At 43.0% G+C, this 17,408-nt stretch overlaps 1 protein-coding gene across 1 annotated transcript in view; it reads left to right on the top strand.

Moving 5' to 3' along the window:
- IFT27 (intraflagellar transport 27) overlaps positions 1 to 17,408 on the top strand; it is an 89,038-nt gene that overhangs the window by 14,440 nt on the left and 57,190 nt on the right. The window contains exons 2-4 of the mRNA XM_085601328.1: positions 4,383 to 4,462; positions 9,359 to 9,418; positions 9,957 to 10,016. Coding sequence (XP_085457454.1) covers positions 4,383 to 4,462; positions 9,359 to 9,418; positions 9,957 to 10,016 — 200 coding nt within the window. The remainder of the gene's footprint in view (positions 1 to 4,382; positions 4,463 to 9,358; positions 9,419 to 9,956; positions 10,017 to 17,408) is intronic.

Below are 17,408 nucleotides of genomic sequence, written 5' to 3'. Positions count from 1 at the left end.
ACCAACTCCTCATTGCAAACACAAGGAGATGATGGACGGAGCGCTGAAACTTTTCAGACACTCACCCCAAGTCACAGATCTGGGTTAAATCCATCATTGTTCTTTAGCTAACTTTGCCACCCCAGTTCAGACCCAGCAATATGTAAATCAATCTTGACCCTGTGCCTCATGGGAACAGTTCAGCCCGAACTGCCTAACCAGGTCCTCACTGGATCGGAAACGAGCAACCTGGGAGCGTTTTAGGGTAACACCCCTGTGAACCCGCAGCCAGCACTCAAGAGTTACTTTAAAAGTTAATTTGCTTGTTCAAAGAGTACAAGCCTGACGGTTATGTGGCTGCTGGGAGTTCATTATACATTCATACTTTCGAATTTATGCACTCGTGCAGTTCGGGTGGGCATACAAATCCGCTGCAAATACATTCACCTCGCTGTTTAGATCAGATACTCGACTGCAAGCTTCATCTTGGAAGAAATTAGCTGCAGATAAAATCATGTTTGCCCTTTGAGACTCACATAATCTGTACTTTTGTTCTTTCGTCAACCCCTTTGGCTCTTGTTCTGGCTAACCACAGATAACACATTGAAAATCCTCTGCTTTCTTATCAGTCGTTGGAATTGGACTGGAATTGGACGAGGGGTAACCATTGATCTTCTAAGTGGATGGGCATTGGGTTTGGTTGTCGTCGCTTTCTCAGAACTCTGATTCTTGTTGTGATTCACTGGCTTCTGCTATATTTTGATGATTTTTTCCAGGCTCTGTTCAATGGTATGCAACGTGTAGCACTTGTTGTTACAATGGTAAAGTATGTGATCCTCTTCAGCCATCAGTTTCAATCATTGTGAACTTTGTTTTGCCATATTTCTGCAGCATCTCCAAACTATCTTCTGTCCCTCCGCATGATGTTCACATTTCTTTCAGATTAGTTTTGCATATGATACATTTTTCTTTGTTGAAGAAGTCCTCTTAGTTTGTAGTCAGCATCACTCTATCACGAGGTAAAGATCCTCTTCTACTACCTCCTTCGCTCATGTTCACGAATTTGAATTAACGGAAAAACTGGAACAAAAACAATATTAAAATAAATTATCAAAATGATGGCTAAAACATGTCATAATAGAGCAGCCATTTTGGAAAATCAGGATTGCTCTGAGGAGTTATTTTCTGTCTCAATAAAACTACTTAACCACCAAAACCTATGTTTTGACATCAAAATGAAGTATATATGTCTCATGATTCCTTAAATATTACATCATCACTGCAACACATCTGCCATTTTTAAAAATGTCGTCCAGGAAAATTCGGACCGGATTAGCAATGTCTACCCAAGCTAAATTACCTCTCTAATAATACAAAAACACAAATCCAAAATTAAAATTTTTGGACAACAATTTTTTTGCTGAGGTATATCAGGGGGCTAGGACTATCATAGCCAATGTGCCTTTGTGGATTGAATCGTTCAGTCATTTAGGTACGCAACTAGGCATCTGTAAGTCTGGGTTTGGTCTTCAGAAAATGTGATGAACAGATACTCTACATCATCACCCACCAGATTGTATAAAAGATCCCCAAAAAGTTTCTCAGAGCAGTTCCTACCAGTGCCTTTGTAGTTCTCAAACTTTCAGTGCCTCTTCTTCCAGTGGCGGCCCAGTATTTTGGCGCCAATTAAGTTGAAAGGTGGAGGGAAGGCTGCAAAACATTGCATAGCTCTCATCAGGATCGGGCATTGTATTTGTTTTTTGTCAAATAAATCTGTAGGACTTTAGGTTGAGGCAGTCGTGCAGTAATAAAATCTTTTTTCGGTATCATCAAACCTGGATTATTTTTTCACTCGAGCACTCAACATTTTGCTGACAGTGGTTCTTCAGCCTTTTGCCATGTTTTCTATGATGAATCAATCAGGCAGCACTCTCACAAAAGAAACAGCCACCTAGATACAGTATTTATTTTTTACATTTATTTTAGGTTTTGTAATTTGCACAGTCATAATAGAGTCTCCTGGTGCTTTAGAGGTAGTACTGAATTAGTAGCTGGATAGAGGGAGGAACTAATTGCAATAGAAAATGTGAATGTGAAAATCCATTTCCTTAAGATAAGTAAATTACATCTGGCTTCAAGAGAGAAGGAATTCCAGAGAATGGCTGCTTGCACCTGGAACGTTCTTGCGTCCCATTTTGTGTATTTGGATCTATATTTGACAGACTCAAATTTGCCTATTAATCGGAGGTGTTGAGTAGGGGTACATTATGCACATTCTTCTGAGAGCAGTTATGGACTGTTGCTGTAGAGTAACCTGGGAACTACGCAGGTAGCTTTGAACTGGATTCTTTTGCTAATAGCCATTCAGTGCAAGTGCTTGAGGTATTTGGTTGAACGTCCTCAAATTGAACACAATTCTGACAGTTGAATTCTGCATTCACTACAGATGGGCCATGCTTCCTGTTCGAAGGCCCGAATATTTTGAGTTGCCATGATAAAATCTAGACTGATTGTAGGCATTGGCAACAACAACACTGTGCAAAGCATAGTAAAGCGAATATTCTTTAGTGTTTTCAGATGGAAAATGCAGGTTTTTTTAAGTGCAGGGTTTTGGTCTTCCAGAGATAGAACAATGTTCAATGTAGTGCCTGTATTTCAAAGTATATGGTCAGGTTTTGGGTAATCACCCAGTGAAGTTAGCTAAATGCTTACAGTTTCAGATTTTGAAGGATTCAGTTTCTACAAAGTTTTTAGCCATCCACATTTGGGTTACCTCCAGCGTTAGTGGAAGGTGCGAAGAGGAATCTGTGGTATCGCCACATGATTTAAATATGAGCTGAATGCCACCTGCATACAAGTATGTTTTGACATGAAAGTTATGAAGCAAATGCATGAAAGGGGAAAGCAAAGTTTAATAAGCAGGAGTAAAATTAGGGACCGCTGAGGAATGCTCCACTGAGGGGGTGAAAGGAATAGAAGGAACCCAATTGTGCCGTTGGGGTTCTCCCGGATAGAAAAGAAGAGACAAATCAAGACTATCTTTACCCCTCCCCCTCCGCCCCTTTTGCATACCCCCTTCCCCACCATGGCATAGGAGGATAGACAATGGAATAAGATTGAATAATCTTTGGTGTCAAACGGCGGAAGTTCCAAAAGCAGTGTTCTGCCCTGTCACTTTTGTGCACCATCATCCAGAAGTTATCCACTGCTGATGTAACACTAATTCTGTCCCCATGCCTGGTCTAAAACCAGCGTGCTTTGGTAGTAATGGTTAGTTACACTTCACAGATTTTTCTTTTTTTTAGTAGATTCATTAAAGCCATCTCCTCTAGTTTAGCTGTATGAAGTAGTAGCGAACCAGGCATATAGTTGGCCGGCTCTGAATAGTCTATTGCGTTTTTTATCCAACCCGGAGCACACCATAGCAGTTTAAAACCCTCTAGGGACAAACTCTATGTAGAATTAGGGGTTTATTATTTTAGTAAGTTAATGCACCACTTGATCCTTGATTGTTTTTTCAGAAAGAACCCTGGATTAAATCAGCTGAGATTAACTGGTCCTGAAGAAAGCCTCTTTGGGCACTTTTTGGGCTGAAACATATTGACCATTTCATTAATGGTCAATATGTTCAATTATTTTCCTCCCCCTTATTTTTTAGATCTACCAAATGCGGGCGCCAATAAAGTCTATGGTTCATCGTTAGGCATTTTTAGTTCACCCTACATCTCTATACCAGAGGTGGAAGGATTCTATTATCACTGGGTTAGTCCGATCACACCTTCTCATCATACAGGTAATACCTCATTAAAGCATATGTAAGAGCTCCTTTAGTTTCAGGGTTGTAGCCCATACTGGTGGCAGCCGTCGCCACTGTGAGGAGGTACTCTATGATGTACCATGCCACCTCTGTGTAGGTATGGGTTACTGTCCTGAAAAGGGAAGATCCATGTGCACTTATCTTACAAATTAATTAGCATATTTTTGCAATAGGTTTCTCTTAGGGTACTTTTGAGTTCTCAATCAGGCCTGCTCACCACGCCTGCTCTTTAAAATCACTTTTGCTTATTGTCACACCAACGGCGTCACTGGAGTTAGGAAACTCCACAAGCCCTCGCTGTGCACACATACTTCCTACTCATTATTATGCTTTTTGTCACTTGAAAATGTAAATGTTTCTTTCTGCTTCCAGAGTAGACCTGTTTTGGCTCGGCAGACTATCATTGCTAGACTTAGCAAGTTTTCTCCTCAGTGGCTCTATACGTAGGACTCACTGTTACTTTTGAAAGAGTTGTTTACCAGTGATTCTGTGACATTCTGTTGCATAAACCTTCTCTGTGGTGGGGGTTGGTGGCATTAGATGGCAAATTACAGTCCTATGATTGCTCTGTCTTTTGCATTCCTAGGTGACGCCACAGTGGGAAAAAGCTCATTGGCTCAACTCTTCCGCAGCGATGGCGCACTTTTCCAGAAGAATTATTCCATGGTGAGCAGGAGAGCAAAGCACGAGGGGGGTGCAGGGATTAATATATCTTTAAAATGGAGATTAGGGTAGTGGGCGGGCTGTTGGTGGTGTGGTGGGTGGTGTCTTCCTGCCTAGCAGTGAGAAGACTGAGAATTCCGCCCAGCTCCTACCCTGAAAGTCTCGGGGTAATTCGTCAAGCGGGGGCTGAGAAAAAAGGGGTGTCCCAAAACGCGTTTTCCCCATGCATTTTCCCATAGGACCTTTAGTCGAAGGTACAGCCCGAACGGCTGAACAGAATTACTTGAAATTTGGCAAAGAGGTAGTCCTCAGGTCAGGCATGTGCCTTTTCCATATATGGTGTCAATCTGTTCAGTAGTTCCTGAGAAAATTGCAGTTAAAAGTACATAAATATCTATAAGCGCGCCCCGTGCGCGCACCGTGCGCGAGCGTAATTCTGATTGGTGGTTAAATGTCAGTCAACATTCGAATCAGGAAGTGTCGGCCGCCATTTTGTGTGTTTTGTGTGTGACAGTGAAAAAGAAAGGTGGAGAACGTGAAAAGGGGGCAGGGTAGAGAGTTCCTGACCCCTAGCCTTTGTCAGGGGATCCCTGAAGGACCCCGAAGGGTAAAACATTTTTTTTTTTTCTTCAAAAAATCGCGGGGTGCGCGCACGGTGAAAAACCTTTAAATAAAAAAAAAAAACATTTTAAACGAGCCATTCCATATTACAGGATACAGTCAATCTATAACTATATACATAGGTAGCTTATTGTAAAATAAATATATAAAAAAAAAAACATACATAACTTGGCATTTAAAAAAACCTTACAAATTCACTTAAAAACCATAGGTTTCACACACGTTATAGTTAGGAATTAGCATGTAAAAAACCTTGCAAATTCACTTAAAAAACCATAGGTTTCACACATGTTATAGTTAGCTGGACATTTCAGTCGTAAAAAAACATTGAAATTCCCCCGTTATAGTTAGTTCAGATAACTATAACTCGCGCGACCGCCACTCTATCACAAGGATGATGTCATCAGTGATGTCATGAGTGATGCCACTGACCATGCCATGAGTGATGTAATATGTGACGTCATGAGCAGTGGATTGCGGGCGCGCGAGTTATAGTTATCTGAACTAACTATAACGGGGGAATTTCAATGGTTTTTTACGAGTGAAATGTCCAGCTAACTATAACATGTGTGAAACCTATGGTTTTTTAAGTGAATATATATATATATTACCTACTGGCGGTCGCCAGTAGGTAGTTATAGTTAGGACCCTGTTTCCATAGGAAATCCGCAACATTCTATTTTGAATAACTTTGGCGCCGGTCGACGAATCCTCGCGAATTTCTCAAAATAGGTGGGGCGCTACGCTCCGCTCCTACCCTGAAAGTCTCGGGGGGATTCGTCAAATGGGGGCTGAGATAAAAGGGGGGTCCCAAAACGCGTTTTTCCCATGCATTTTTCCATAGGACCTTTAGACAGGGCTACAGCCCGAACGGCTGAACAGAATTACTAGAAATTTGGCAGAGAGGTAGTCCTCAGGTCAAGGAAGTGCCTTTTGTAGGTTTGGTGTAAATCTGTTCAGTAGATTCTGAGAAAATAGCCTTTAAATCAATATATATATCTGAGCCAGCTTACGGTACGCTTACCGTAAGCTTACCGTACGCGTACGGTGGCGTGCGCGAGCGCAATTCTGATTGGCTGTTACATCTAAGTAAACATTCGAATCGGTCGAAACCAGGAAGCGGCGGCCGCCATTTTCTCTCTCGCACTCTGAGGGGGGGGCTGTAAACAAAGGCAAAAAACATATAAAGGGGCTGTTTAGACAGCGCCCATGCACATAGCCATGTTAGTTGAGTCCTCAAAGATCCCCCAAGGCCAAAAACGGTAAATTTTTATTTTTTGAAAATTTCGCTGATTACGCTTACCGTACGCGTACGGTGCGCTTACGCTAAAAATTTTAATTAAAAAAAAAACACTCTGTGTATGGCATATTATTGTCATCACTTACAAATTAAATTTAACAGATTACCTATCACAAGGAAGCGCATAATATGTCCTCCATGTGCGCACGGTCGTGCCCACCTTGCGTGTACGGCACTAACTGCGTAAAGTGGGCGAGCGGTGCGCGGAGGGCACCGCGTGCTCACTGTGCGCGCACGGTGCGCGAAGCGCACCGTGCGCGCACGGAACGAACTGCGTTAAGTGGGCGTGCACGCCACGAATGGCGTAAAGTAACTTAGCATTTAAAAAACCGTACAAATTCACTGAAAAAACCATAGGTTTCACACACGTTATAGTTAGGAATTAGCATTTAAAAAACCTTGCTAATTCAATGAAAAAACCATAGGTTTCACACATGTTATAGTTAGCTGGAAATTTTACTGATTAAAAACCTTTGAAATTCCCCCGTTATAGTTACTGTAGGCAACTATAACTCACGCGACCGCAATCCTCTGCTGATGACATATGTGTCTTTATGAAAAAAAAATATTTGTAATATATGTATAGCTAAAATTTAATGGAAGAAGACATGGGCAAATAAGTGTCTAAATACAGTATTAGCATCAGCAGAGGATTGCGGTCGCGTGAGTTATAGTTGCCTACAGTAACTATAACGGGGGAATTTCATTGGTTTTTTATCAGTAAAATTTCCAGCTAACTATAACATGTGTGAAACCTATGGTTTTTTCATTGAATATATATATATATATATGCACCACACTTCCAACAAGGAAGGCGAAACGCGTCTAACACTCTCAGCTGACAATAAAGAATTTGCTGCGAAACGACATGGCGTCGACTTTACTTGTTGGAAGTGTGGTGCATATTTCAGACCGTGCTTCGAAGGTCCGAAAACGTCGGCGCGCCCTTTGATTTGGAGGTGGTGGGTAGAGCATGGAGTGTGTATATATGTATATGTATGTATATGTGTGTGTGTGTGTGTGTGTGTATATATATTATCTACTGGCGGTCGCCAGTAGATAGTTATAGTTAGGACTACGTTTCCATGGGAAATCCGCAACATTCTATTTGGAATAACTTTGGCACCGGTCGACGAATCCTTGCGAAATTTTCAAAATAGGTGGGGCGCTACGCTCCGCTCCTACCCTGAAAGTCTCGGGCGGATTCGTCAAGCGGGGGCTGAGAAAAAAGGGGGGTCCCAAAACGCGTTTTTTTCCCATGCATTTTTCCATAGGACCTTTAGACACAGCTACAGCCCGAACGGCTGAACAGAGTTACTTGAAATTTGACAGAGAGGTAGTCCTCAGGTCAAGGAAGTGCCTTTTGTAGGTCTGGTGTAAATCTGTTCAGTAGTTCCTGAGAAAATAGCATTTAAATCAATATATATATCTGAGCCAGCTTACGGTGCGCTTACTGTGCGCTTACGGTAAGCTTACCGTACGCGTACGGTGACGTGCGCGAGCGCGATTCTGATTGGCTGTTACATCTTAGTAAACATTCGAATCGGTCGAAACCAGGAAGTGTCGTCCGCCATTTTCTCTCTCGCACTCTGAGGGGAGTGGAGGAAAAACAAAGTCCGAAAACATTAAAAGCGGCTTGATAGACAGCTCCCAACCACCCAGTCATTGTTATGGTGTCCCCAAAGAACCCAAAAGGCAAAAAATGTAAATTTTTGTATTTTCGAAAAATCGCCGATTACGCTTACCGTACGCGTACGGTAAAAAAAAAAAAAAATTTTTTTTTAAAAAAAACCAATATCCACGTTTTCCTCACCCCGTGCGCAAAAGGTGCCCGAAGGGCACATTTTCCGCATGGCATATTTGTCTGAAAGGCAATCTGTAGATAACCATTAACAACGATGTGCCAAATACGGCGTCCGTGTGCGGACGTTGCGCGAAGCGCATCGTGCGTACATGGCCCATTTAGCGTAACGTGGGCACGCGGTGCGCGCACGGTGCGTGAAGCGTGAAGCGCACCGTGAAGCGGAACGAACTGCGTAAAGTGGGCGCGCACGCCACGAACGGCGTAAAGTAACTTAGCATTTAAAAAACCGTGCACATTCACTGAAAAAACCATAGGTTTCACACACGTTATAGTTAGGAATTAGCATTTAAAAAACCTTGCAAATTCAGTGAAAAAACCATAGGTTTCACACATGTTATAGTTAGCTGGACATTTTACTGATAAAAAACCAATGAAATTCCCCCGTTATAGTTAGTGCAGGCAACTATAACTCACGCGACCGCAATCCTCTGCTGATGCTAATACTGTATTTAGACACTTATTTGCCCATGTCTTCTTCCATTAAATTTTAGCTATACATATATTACAAAAAATTTGTTATCATAAAGACATATGTCATCAGCAGAGGATTGCGGACGCGTGAGTTATAGTTGCCTGCACTAACTATAACGGGGGAATTTCATTGGTTTTTTATCAGTAAAATGTCCAGCTAACTATAACATGTGTGAAACCTATGGTTTTTTCACTGAATATATATATATATATATATATATATATATATATATATATATATATATATATATATATAATGTGTGTTTTTGGAGTTATCCCGGAATTTCCATCACCTTTTAATTCTCTCTTATGGTGAGAATTGTTTCTTCAGTTTCCTCGCCATCCTAGGAAATGAAGAGCTAAATTATGCAACTATATTACTGTTGAAAGTCGTGTGGAATAATAAAAGCATCAGTTGCTGAACCTGCAACCATTTATTTCAATTTAACCTTCTCACTTGAAGTTGCATTTCTGGTTGCCACTAGAATGCTGTTTTTTTCCTATTATTTTGTAAATTTTGTTGATACTGGGTTCCAAATTGGTGGCCATCAGCGCTTCATGGTGGGTAATATTGAAAGTTGCATTACTGAAGTGAAACTGAGAGAGATTTTTCTTCCTGTTAAATCCTGCTTCCTCTCTGCAGACTGCTGGAGTTGAGGTGCTGGTGAAGACAGTGCAGATTCCAGACACTAGTGACAGTGTGGTAAGATCCTCGCCAATCTGCTGATGTATCTCAGTCCCCACCTACAGCATTCTTGTTGTCGCTGAACCCTCCACACAGCCCCACTTCCATTCCTGTTGCATATCTGTCTTTCTTCATTTGCATTCCAGTTCTGGTACAGGGATCTCCACACAGCTCTGCGACTGCACCTCAGTGTTGACCTATACCTTAGTCATTCCTGTGCTGGGACTCTCTTACCTAATCGGCACCCACTGGGATAGTGATTTATATTATTATCTTGTTTCTTTTAAGTCTTTACCTCTCACTTGCTTATATTTCTGCCTTGGTAGCCCCCCCCCCCCCACACATTTCCCTCCTTCCGGTCTCCTTACCTGCCCTCCGCTTTATCAGCCCCCTGTCTCTTCTAGTCCCTGGCATTATTTGCCACTTTATTAGTCCCTCTAGCTTTCTTATTCCTTTCCCTCCCGTGACCGTCTTAACCCCCTCCTCACTCTGTTCTCTCCCTCATCTGCCTTGATTCTCTTGTTGAGCTATAGCCTTTCTTTGTTTCTCCCCTTAGGAGCTGTTTATCTGTGATTCTTCTGGTAAAGAGATCTTTTATGATGTCTTGGCAAAAATGGTGAGTACATCCAGTGCTTTTGTTTAAGTGTCAGCTTTTTAAAAAAAACATTGGAACAACCAGTTGTGATGCATGGCTTTGACTCTTGAAATGCCTAGTTCTTTGCTCGGTAGGACCTCAGAGCTCGCTGTGCATCCAACGCATGCAAGGAATGTTCAGCTAGATCTGTGTCAGTGGGGGAAAAACAGAGAGAAATTAAGTTGGAAATATGAGACCAGTGCATCACAAATGGAAACTTGCAAAGTATTGGATGATGATCTTGTCTATTCAATACCAGTAGTCCCCGATTTCAATCTCGGGCTTTATTAAATGGATTCACTGCATTTGTCTCCACCACTTTTGATTTGAAGATGCTCCTTGTAGTCTTGACGTTTCGCATATAAAATACATGTTATGATGTTGATTCTCCACCTGAAAGCCTGGGACTTCTTTTCTTCAGAATTGCTTGACTTGTAATGTACATTTATTTCTCTTTGGTGAACACATCTGGTGACATCCTCTCTTTGGTCTTTCTTCCATGATGGTGTTTTTGGTAAGTGCACTCTGCTTGTAGTGTGTGTGCAGGTGAGCAGGAGTCATTCCAAGGATGCAGACTCACCATGACCCAGCAAATTAGTGTCTTCTTTTTGCGACGACTCAAAGCCACTACAGATGAGAGCCTCTGGGTGCAGGAAATTTGCTGCCATGATTCCTGCCATTTTGTTTTCGCTTCTGCTCCACTGTGAGGCATCAGCCTCCGTTTCGAGGAAGTAAATTGAGGCTGCAAGTCTCGGTTCGAGGAGTGAAGTGGTAAGCATACCACGTGTCGTTGCTGTGAATTGTTGACCAATAGGTGAGGATGTGAATCAGTATAATGGAGAACTGGACATAATGTGTGAGTTGGGGCCTCCCAAACTATCACGATCTAGATGTGGCCGCCAGAATCAGACCGAACACGGTCAACATGCATGACCTCCGGAACTGGATGCAACACAATAGATGTGGCCACCAGATGTGGATCTAATCAACAGGTATGCCCTCCCTTATTTAGCCCAATGCTCCAGATGTGGCCCCCAGCACTGTAATCCAATGAGCCTCATGACTGCACAACGTATTGCTGGTGTTGGCCCCGCTTCAAGACCTCTGTTTGCATCACACCATCCTCCTGGACGAGTACATATCTTTGCAGGACTCTGTGATTTTGTCTCAACCGCTCTTGCATTTAAAAAAAATTATTCTCCATGTCTTCCATTTTCTCTAATAATTATATTCTTTGGAAATAGCGAATGCTAGGGCTAACCTAAATCTGCAGTTTAGATATTTCTGCAGGTCGATGGTGCAGATTTCTTAATCGCCTGCAGATCTTGGAAATTTCCCTCCGATATTCGGTCTCTGATTTGCTTTCCAAGCAGAGCGCTGTAAAAACCTCTGAAAAGGAGGGGCCAAGAATGCAGGACAGTAGTGAACATTGTCAATAGAGGCATACAACAGATTTGCACTGACTGAGGTTCTTATTCATTTTTTTAAAATAAACAATTTTATTGCCATTTCTGTGAACAGTAGAACAAAACCAAAGCGTAGCTTCACAGTGTGATATTTCCGAATCCGTAAATGAACATCAGATAGTTATGACTTATTTGTATGCAGTAAACAGCTTGAAGAAGAGGTACTGACTACTTTATTGTACCGACTCTTCAGCTGAGGAGTGGACCTCATTTGGGGATCGTCAGGGGTCGTAGCTGCGACCCCTGGCTTGCCTCTTGCGGCCCCTGGGACTGCCTTTGCAACCCCTAGCCTCAGCGGTGGCAAAATCAGTGCCAGGAACACAGAGGCAGCTCGTCCTTATGGACGTCGGTCGGGGCTCCACTCTTTGTTTTCCCTCAGTGTTTTCTTATTCACTATAAGTGTAAAAAAAAAATGTAGTCCTAGTAGCTCAAATATGACCTTCCCAGGCAGATGAGGTACGTAAATAAATGCTCTTAAATGTATGTTGTGTGCGTGCTTGTGGGTGGGTGAGTGTGTGTGTTTGTGTGAGAGAGCGCACGTGTAAGTGTGAATGTGTGTATATGTAAGCATGTGAGTAAAATTGAAGGTCAAAGGGCAAGTGATATCAATTCCGCAACCCCAGGCATTTTGGTAAATTGACGTCCACGCAGCAAACACAGTTAATCCTCTATTTCAGATTATCTTCTATATGTTATAAGTCAAGTAGTGCGAGCTACTAGAGACCCAAACATGGGATGGAGTGTGAGGCAGTTTTGTTCAGTTGTAGAGCTCGGAGCACCGAGGCTGGGAACGATGTGGGTGGCTGGCGCTGCAACTCTCATACCAGGATACACAAACAACATGGGCCGTTGGACAAATGTGTGTAGCTGAAGCGGAGGCCATATATATATTTCACTTGGCTTTGGTTTTAAATAGTTAGGAATGATAAATAAGTAGTGTGTATCGCTTGTTTGTAACTTGAGAACAATTAATTAAGGTACATTTTTACGGCTGTTTATGCAGATTTTTTAAAATTTATGTACACAGGTTCTTTCTTCATTATCGCGTTCCTTCGCAGTCGTAACGCATAAGCCTGGGCTATGAATTTAGCTCAGTTTGCGGAGTTTTCTGCAATCCTTGGGGCTCGCGGAGTGCAGAAAGCTCCGCTTCGTGATGTGCAGTGGAATTTTTTCCCCGCGAGCGGTAAGTCCGCGAGCAGTATGTTCGCGATCGCGAGCGGTATGTTCGCAAGCCCAAGCTGCCACTCGGGTTGAATTTCTACCCGAGCTGCAGGAATACCAGTACAAACTGCAGTTCGCACTACACTCCGCCACTCGCGGAACTTCGTGGAGTTTTGTTGTAACTTCGCGGAGTTCCGCGGAGCAAAACTCTGCCGAGGCCTAGTAACGCATACATTTTACACTTGAGAAAATAATATTTCATATCAAACATATTTTTAAATCTCTTAAACTATACATTCTGGACAGGAGGAAATGTGAGATTGAAAAGTTCTATATATTTGATAACCTACACGTTCTCAAGATAAGAAAATGTTTCATATCTGACAAAATCTTCTATCTTCTAAAGTTTATCATGCACATAAAAAGCATTAAACTTCTTATACAATTTTTTTCTTTGCTCATCATATGCACTGTTCACATACGGACAATTATTTCAGTCGTCGATTCTTTTTCTCCTAAATTATTCACTCTTGACATAAAAATGATCCTTTCACATCCCACACATTCCATCTGTTTTCTAACGTATTTGTTTAGATGTAAGAAATATGTCATGCTGCACTCGTTGCATTTATCTCTAACCTATACATCACTGTTAAAGGAATATTCTTTTTAATATTGTTCACCGTATTTCTGAACATAAATGCTCTAGACATGATAGATATTGTAGTTTTGTGCATTCCCTTATTTCTTCTAACGCATACTATCTGGACATAAGAGAGATTCTTTCATTCCACACCCATTCCGTCCAGAATTGGCTCAGGGCGGTGCAGGTGGCGCAACTGCACCAGGCGCCAAGCTCAAGGGAGGGGGGTGCTGTGTTTTGAAATATATCATGAGTCTAAAAGCACCTGCTGCAGAGTTCCTTGTGTGTTCAGACATTTTCAGGTAGCAATAAAAATGTCAACGTAACTGGTGATTAATGTACCTGCTGGAGAGACTTCAGAGTTTTGTCTTGTAGCAGTTATGACTCCTCATTAAGTAGAACAGAGGGTTAATATGCCTGCTGAGAAGCACACGTACCATGCAGATCACAGAATTGTATATTCTGTAGATAGCTCGGTGGGTCGCTGCTTTTGTCACAGATACTTTTGTTACTTGTAGTTACTAAGTAACTTTCCTAATCTAGCACAGGAGCCATGAACTGTCATCGTTGAGCTGCATGCAAACAATAGGTTAAAATTTCATGTTGTTTTCCTAGTCTTTCAATATCTTAATGTTGCTAAAAATGGTACAAAATAAATTCTTATTCGTAAAGTCCACCCCAACCACTGCATTACACTTTAAATCATGAGTTTGTGCTTCTCCAAACCAAGTACTCTTAAAATATAATTCTCACCAATATGGATAACATCTGACTTCTACTCCTTGTAGTCCTCTTTGTCTTAGGGAACATTTCCTATACACTGACTTACAGAAATATGATTCATTTTCTCGGTGTAATGTGTGTGTAATGGAAAGTGCTGTGACACCCGCCTACACGGGTATGAGTAGAGCTATAAAACAAAAGAAATACATATGTGAGAGTGGCAACATAGAGATGAAAGGCACTGTTGGAGGATGGTAGTGAGAGAATCGGCTTAGAAGAAGCACCTTTGGGGGGTGGGGCACCAACAAAGATAGTCGTACCGTGGGCCTCCAGCGCTAAAGCAGACCCTGATTTTTTGTCTCCTAACATATGAACACAAAGAACACACTCATTTTGTGCCCAAAGTACTTTCAAGGACTAAGGAAGATTATTTAATTTCAAGCATTACTCCTACCTGATAATACACTGACTAATAATGCAGGAGGTATGACATATTTCTTGTTTAATAACATAGAAGAAACATTTTACATCTCACAAATTCCTTCGATTTCTTATCATACTTCAGCTTGATCTAATATTGTTTAGGTTTTGGACCATTACGTCTTTTATAACATATGTGCTCTATACATAAAAATAAAAAAATCACATGCATTCCTACTGTCTCCTAACATGTACATTGCAGAACTAGGAGAGAGAATCAATTTTGTCTCCCATTTCCGCTCTGAATGCACACAATTTTGCCTGACTAGAGCTGAGTAAGATCTGGTCATGATCTCCTTCATAAGTGCAGTTATGGTACCGGAACACATAAGTGCAGTTATGGTACCGGAACATATGGACTAAATATCATCCGACAATAATATTGTGCTCTAAATATCATTTACAAAACTATCACCCCATTGACGTTAATAGTATAAAATATACACCTTGTGGAACAATATGGTTGTAATCGCTCTTTAGGAAGCCATATTTGTTGCAATAATTTTGTCAATGATATTCTGACATACAGCCATCTGTGGTAAAAACCAATAACTTTTTTAAGATACCCAGCACCACCACCTGCTACAACGGAGCTTCTTGAAACTCAGTAGACTAAAGAGTCCTTCCCCATGACTGCCTGCCAGATCATAAAGTGACTAACGATACAGTCTTTTGCATGATCCATGTGAGAAGTTGGCCTGGCATATGCTGTCCACTAGTTATAGGGGACACCTTGCACCATTCCAATTCGACTCTTAAGGTGATAGGTTAAAGACAACCTTTAAAGAAAGCTATCCTAGTGGTAGCTGTAGAGAGCAGCCTTCAGGGTAAGTCTTGAAGGAGTGTTAAGCTCATTGTTTTACCATGGATAACCTCTTGAATGACCAAATGAAAGAGTAGTCCACACAGGTATATATTAAAAATATATGTATTTATTCTAAGAACAATCCCTCTAGTCTCTTTATGAGGCTGGAGGTAAAGATACAATTCAATAAAGCATTTATAATCTCAATAAATAGCACTGGAATCACAGGGCCCCAGGGGGGGCCAAACCATATATTAAAAAAGTGGTATGAGAACCACAACAGTTCTGCAGACAGTGCTTAGGGCACTTAGGATCGCTGGCTCCTTACGAAACCACCCAAGGTAGTGAGGAAGGGGACCCACGGGAAGCGTGTGCAGTGGTGAAACTACAGTCGGGATCCCTATTAGACCCTATGGGAAATGTTGCGGTTGGAAATTACAACAATCTAGACACTTCAAGCAGGAGTTCAAGTTCAGGAGTTTTAAGTTAAGCTCTTGGAGGGCCCACACCCACGATAGTACCGAGGTACCACTGTTACCTGCCCCAGGGAAGCCGGGTGCATAGGTCGTTTTCAGTGTCGGGTCGATGTCTCGTTTTCAATGGAAAAACGTGAAGAACTGCTGCTGACGTGAAGCGTCGTCTATGTCGTGCAGGTTGAAGATGTAGATCTTGAAGGAAAGGACCTGAAAGCAGAGGGGACAGAGTCTGGGTCACTAGCCAGTGACCAGGGGCCTTAGGAGAGAGAGCCCTTCAATGTCGGGTGCTTCCAGGTCGAAGACTGGTAGCTTGGATCAGCAGCCACGGGCTCCAGAAGGCATCAAGGAAGGCCAGCTGCTGGAGGGCGACTGTCCCACGAAGGATGAGGGTCGCTGCGGTGTTGGTGTCCGGATTGGATCCACTAAGCCTTGGCAACCGCAACCCACGCAAGAATCAAGAAACAGCTACGGTGCAGACCCACGAGGTCTGAGCAAGGTCTCCAGTGAGGAGACTGAAGAGCAGGCCTGGAGCAACCAGGGGAACTCTTGAAAGTGAAGATTGACCTCCGCCAGGGCCCACCAGTCGAGAGACAAGGGACCGCGGGAGGCAGCAATTTGGCGTGCGTAAAGATGCGCCCACGGGTCGCCGGAGCGGGCTAGGGCATCGATCTTTGGCACAGGTAATGCTGAGCGGTTGGCTCACAGATGGGCCAAAGCACAACTTCCCCACTCATCAGGTTCGTGTGCTGGGCAAGAGGTGGCCGGTGTCCTGGGTGTATTGGGTATCTCGGCACCCACTGGGTCCACGGTGCTCAGACTTGCTGTGCACACTCACTGGCCTCTGGGATGCTTGGGAACCCACCTCAGGGTAGGCAGAAGTCTTCGATGTCCGTAGGAGCAGCGGAGTGCCAACCGGGTCACTTGCAGAGTTTCGGGTGCCTACCAAGCAGGGGGGTAACTCCTTTACCCCAAGGGAGATTTCTTCCGTGAGCGGCAGCTCGTCGAAGTTTCAAGTCTTTGAAGCAAAGTTCTCGTCCAAGATTAATCCACGGCTCTGGTGACCCTGCACCCACCTTTTTCCAGAGATTAGGGGAGTGTCTGAATCAGAGCCCACCAATAAAAGTTCAGGCGGGAAAGGGTGGCTACACCCTCTCCCCTTTGTGTGTTTTCCCGCCAGGGCAGGGGACAGGATGCCCCTGAACCGATTCGAGGCGGTGTATGCAGAAGTAGGCACTGGAGAAGCCTACGTGCAAGTCTGAAAGACATCCTATGGTGCACCCACCCAGTTCCAATCCACATAGTCTGTCTGGGGAGGTGGGGACACCTCACTGCAACAAGATCCCTATTGTCCAGCTGCCGTTGCTGGAGTTCTGCCCAGCAACAGGCAGCCAGAGTCGTGTGGGTGGCGGGTAGCATCCATTTTGTACTACGTGTGCGCTTTTAAATTGGTGTCTAAAATCTGCCGCTTTTACCATATCACCCCTCTAGCAGGGGGGAATCATGCCCTCACTCCCATGGCTGGATTGGGGGTATGATTCCAAGATGTTTGACACCAAACATGACATGGTTCTGTGCAGCCATTCTCAAGTTATCACGCTATCTCTATTAATTATAATGCGC

The sequence above is a fragment of the Triturus cristatus genome, chromosome 4_2, assembly GCF_964204655.1.
Source record: "Triturus cristatus chromosome 4_2, aTriCri1.1, whole genome shotgun sequence".
NCBI lineage: Eukaryota > Metazoa > Chordata > Amphibia > Caudata > Salamandridae > Triturus > Triturus cristatus.
The sequence above is the reverse complement of the archived record's forward strand: the minus strand, read 5'-3'. Positions and strand labels throughout refer to the sequence as shown.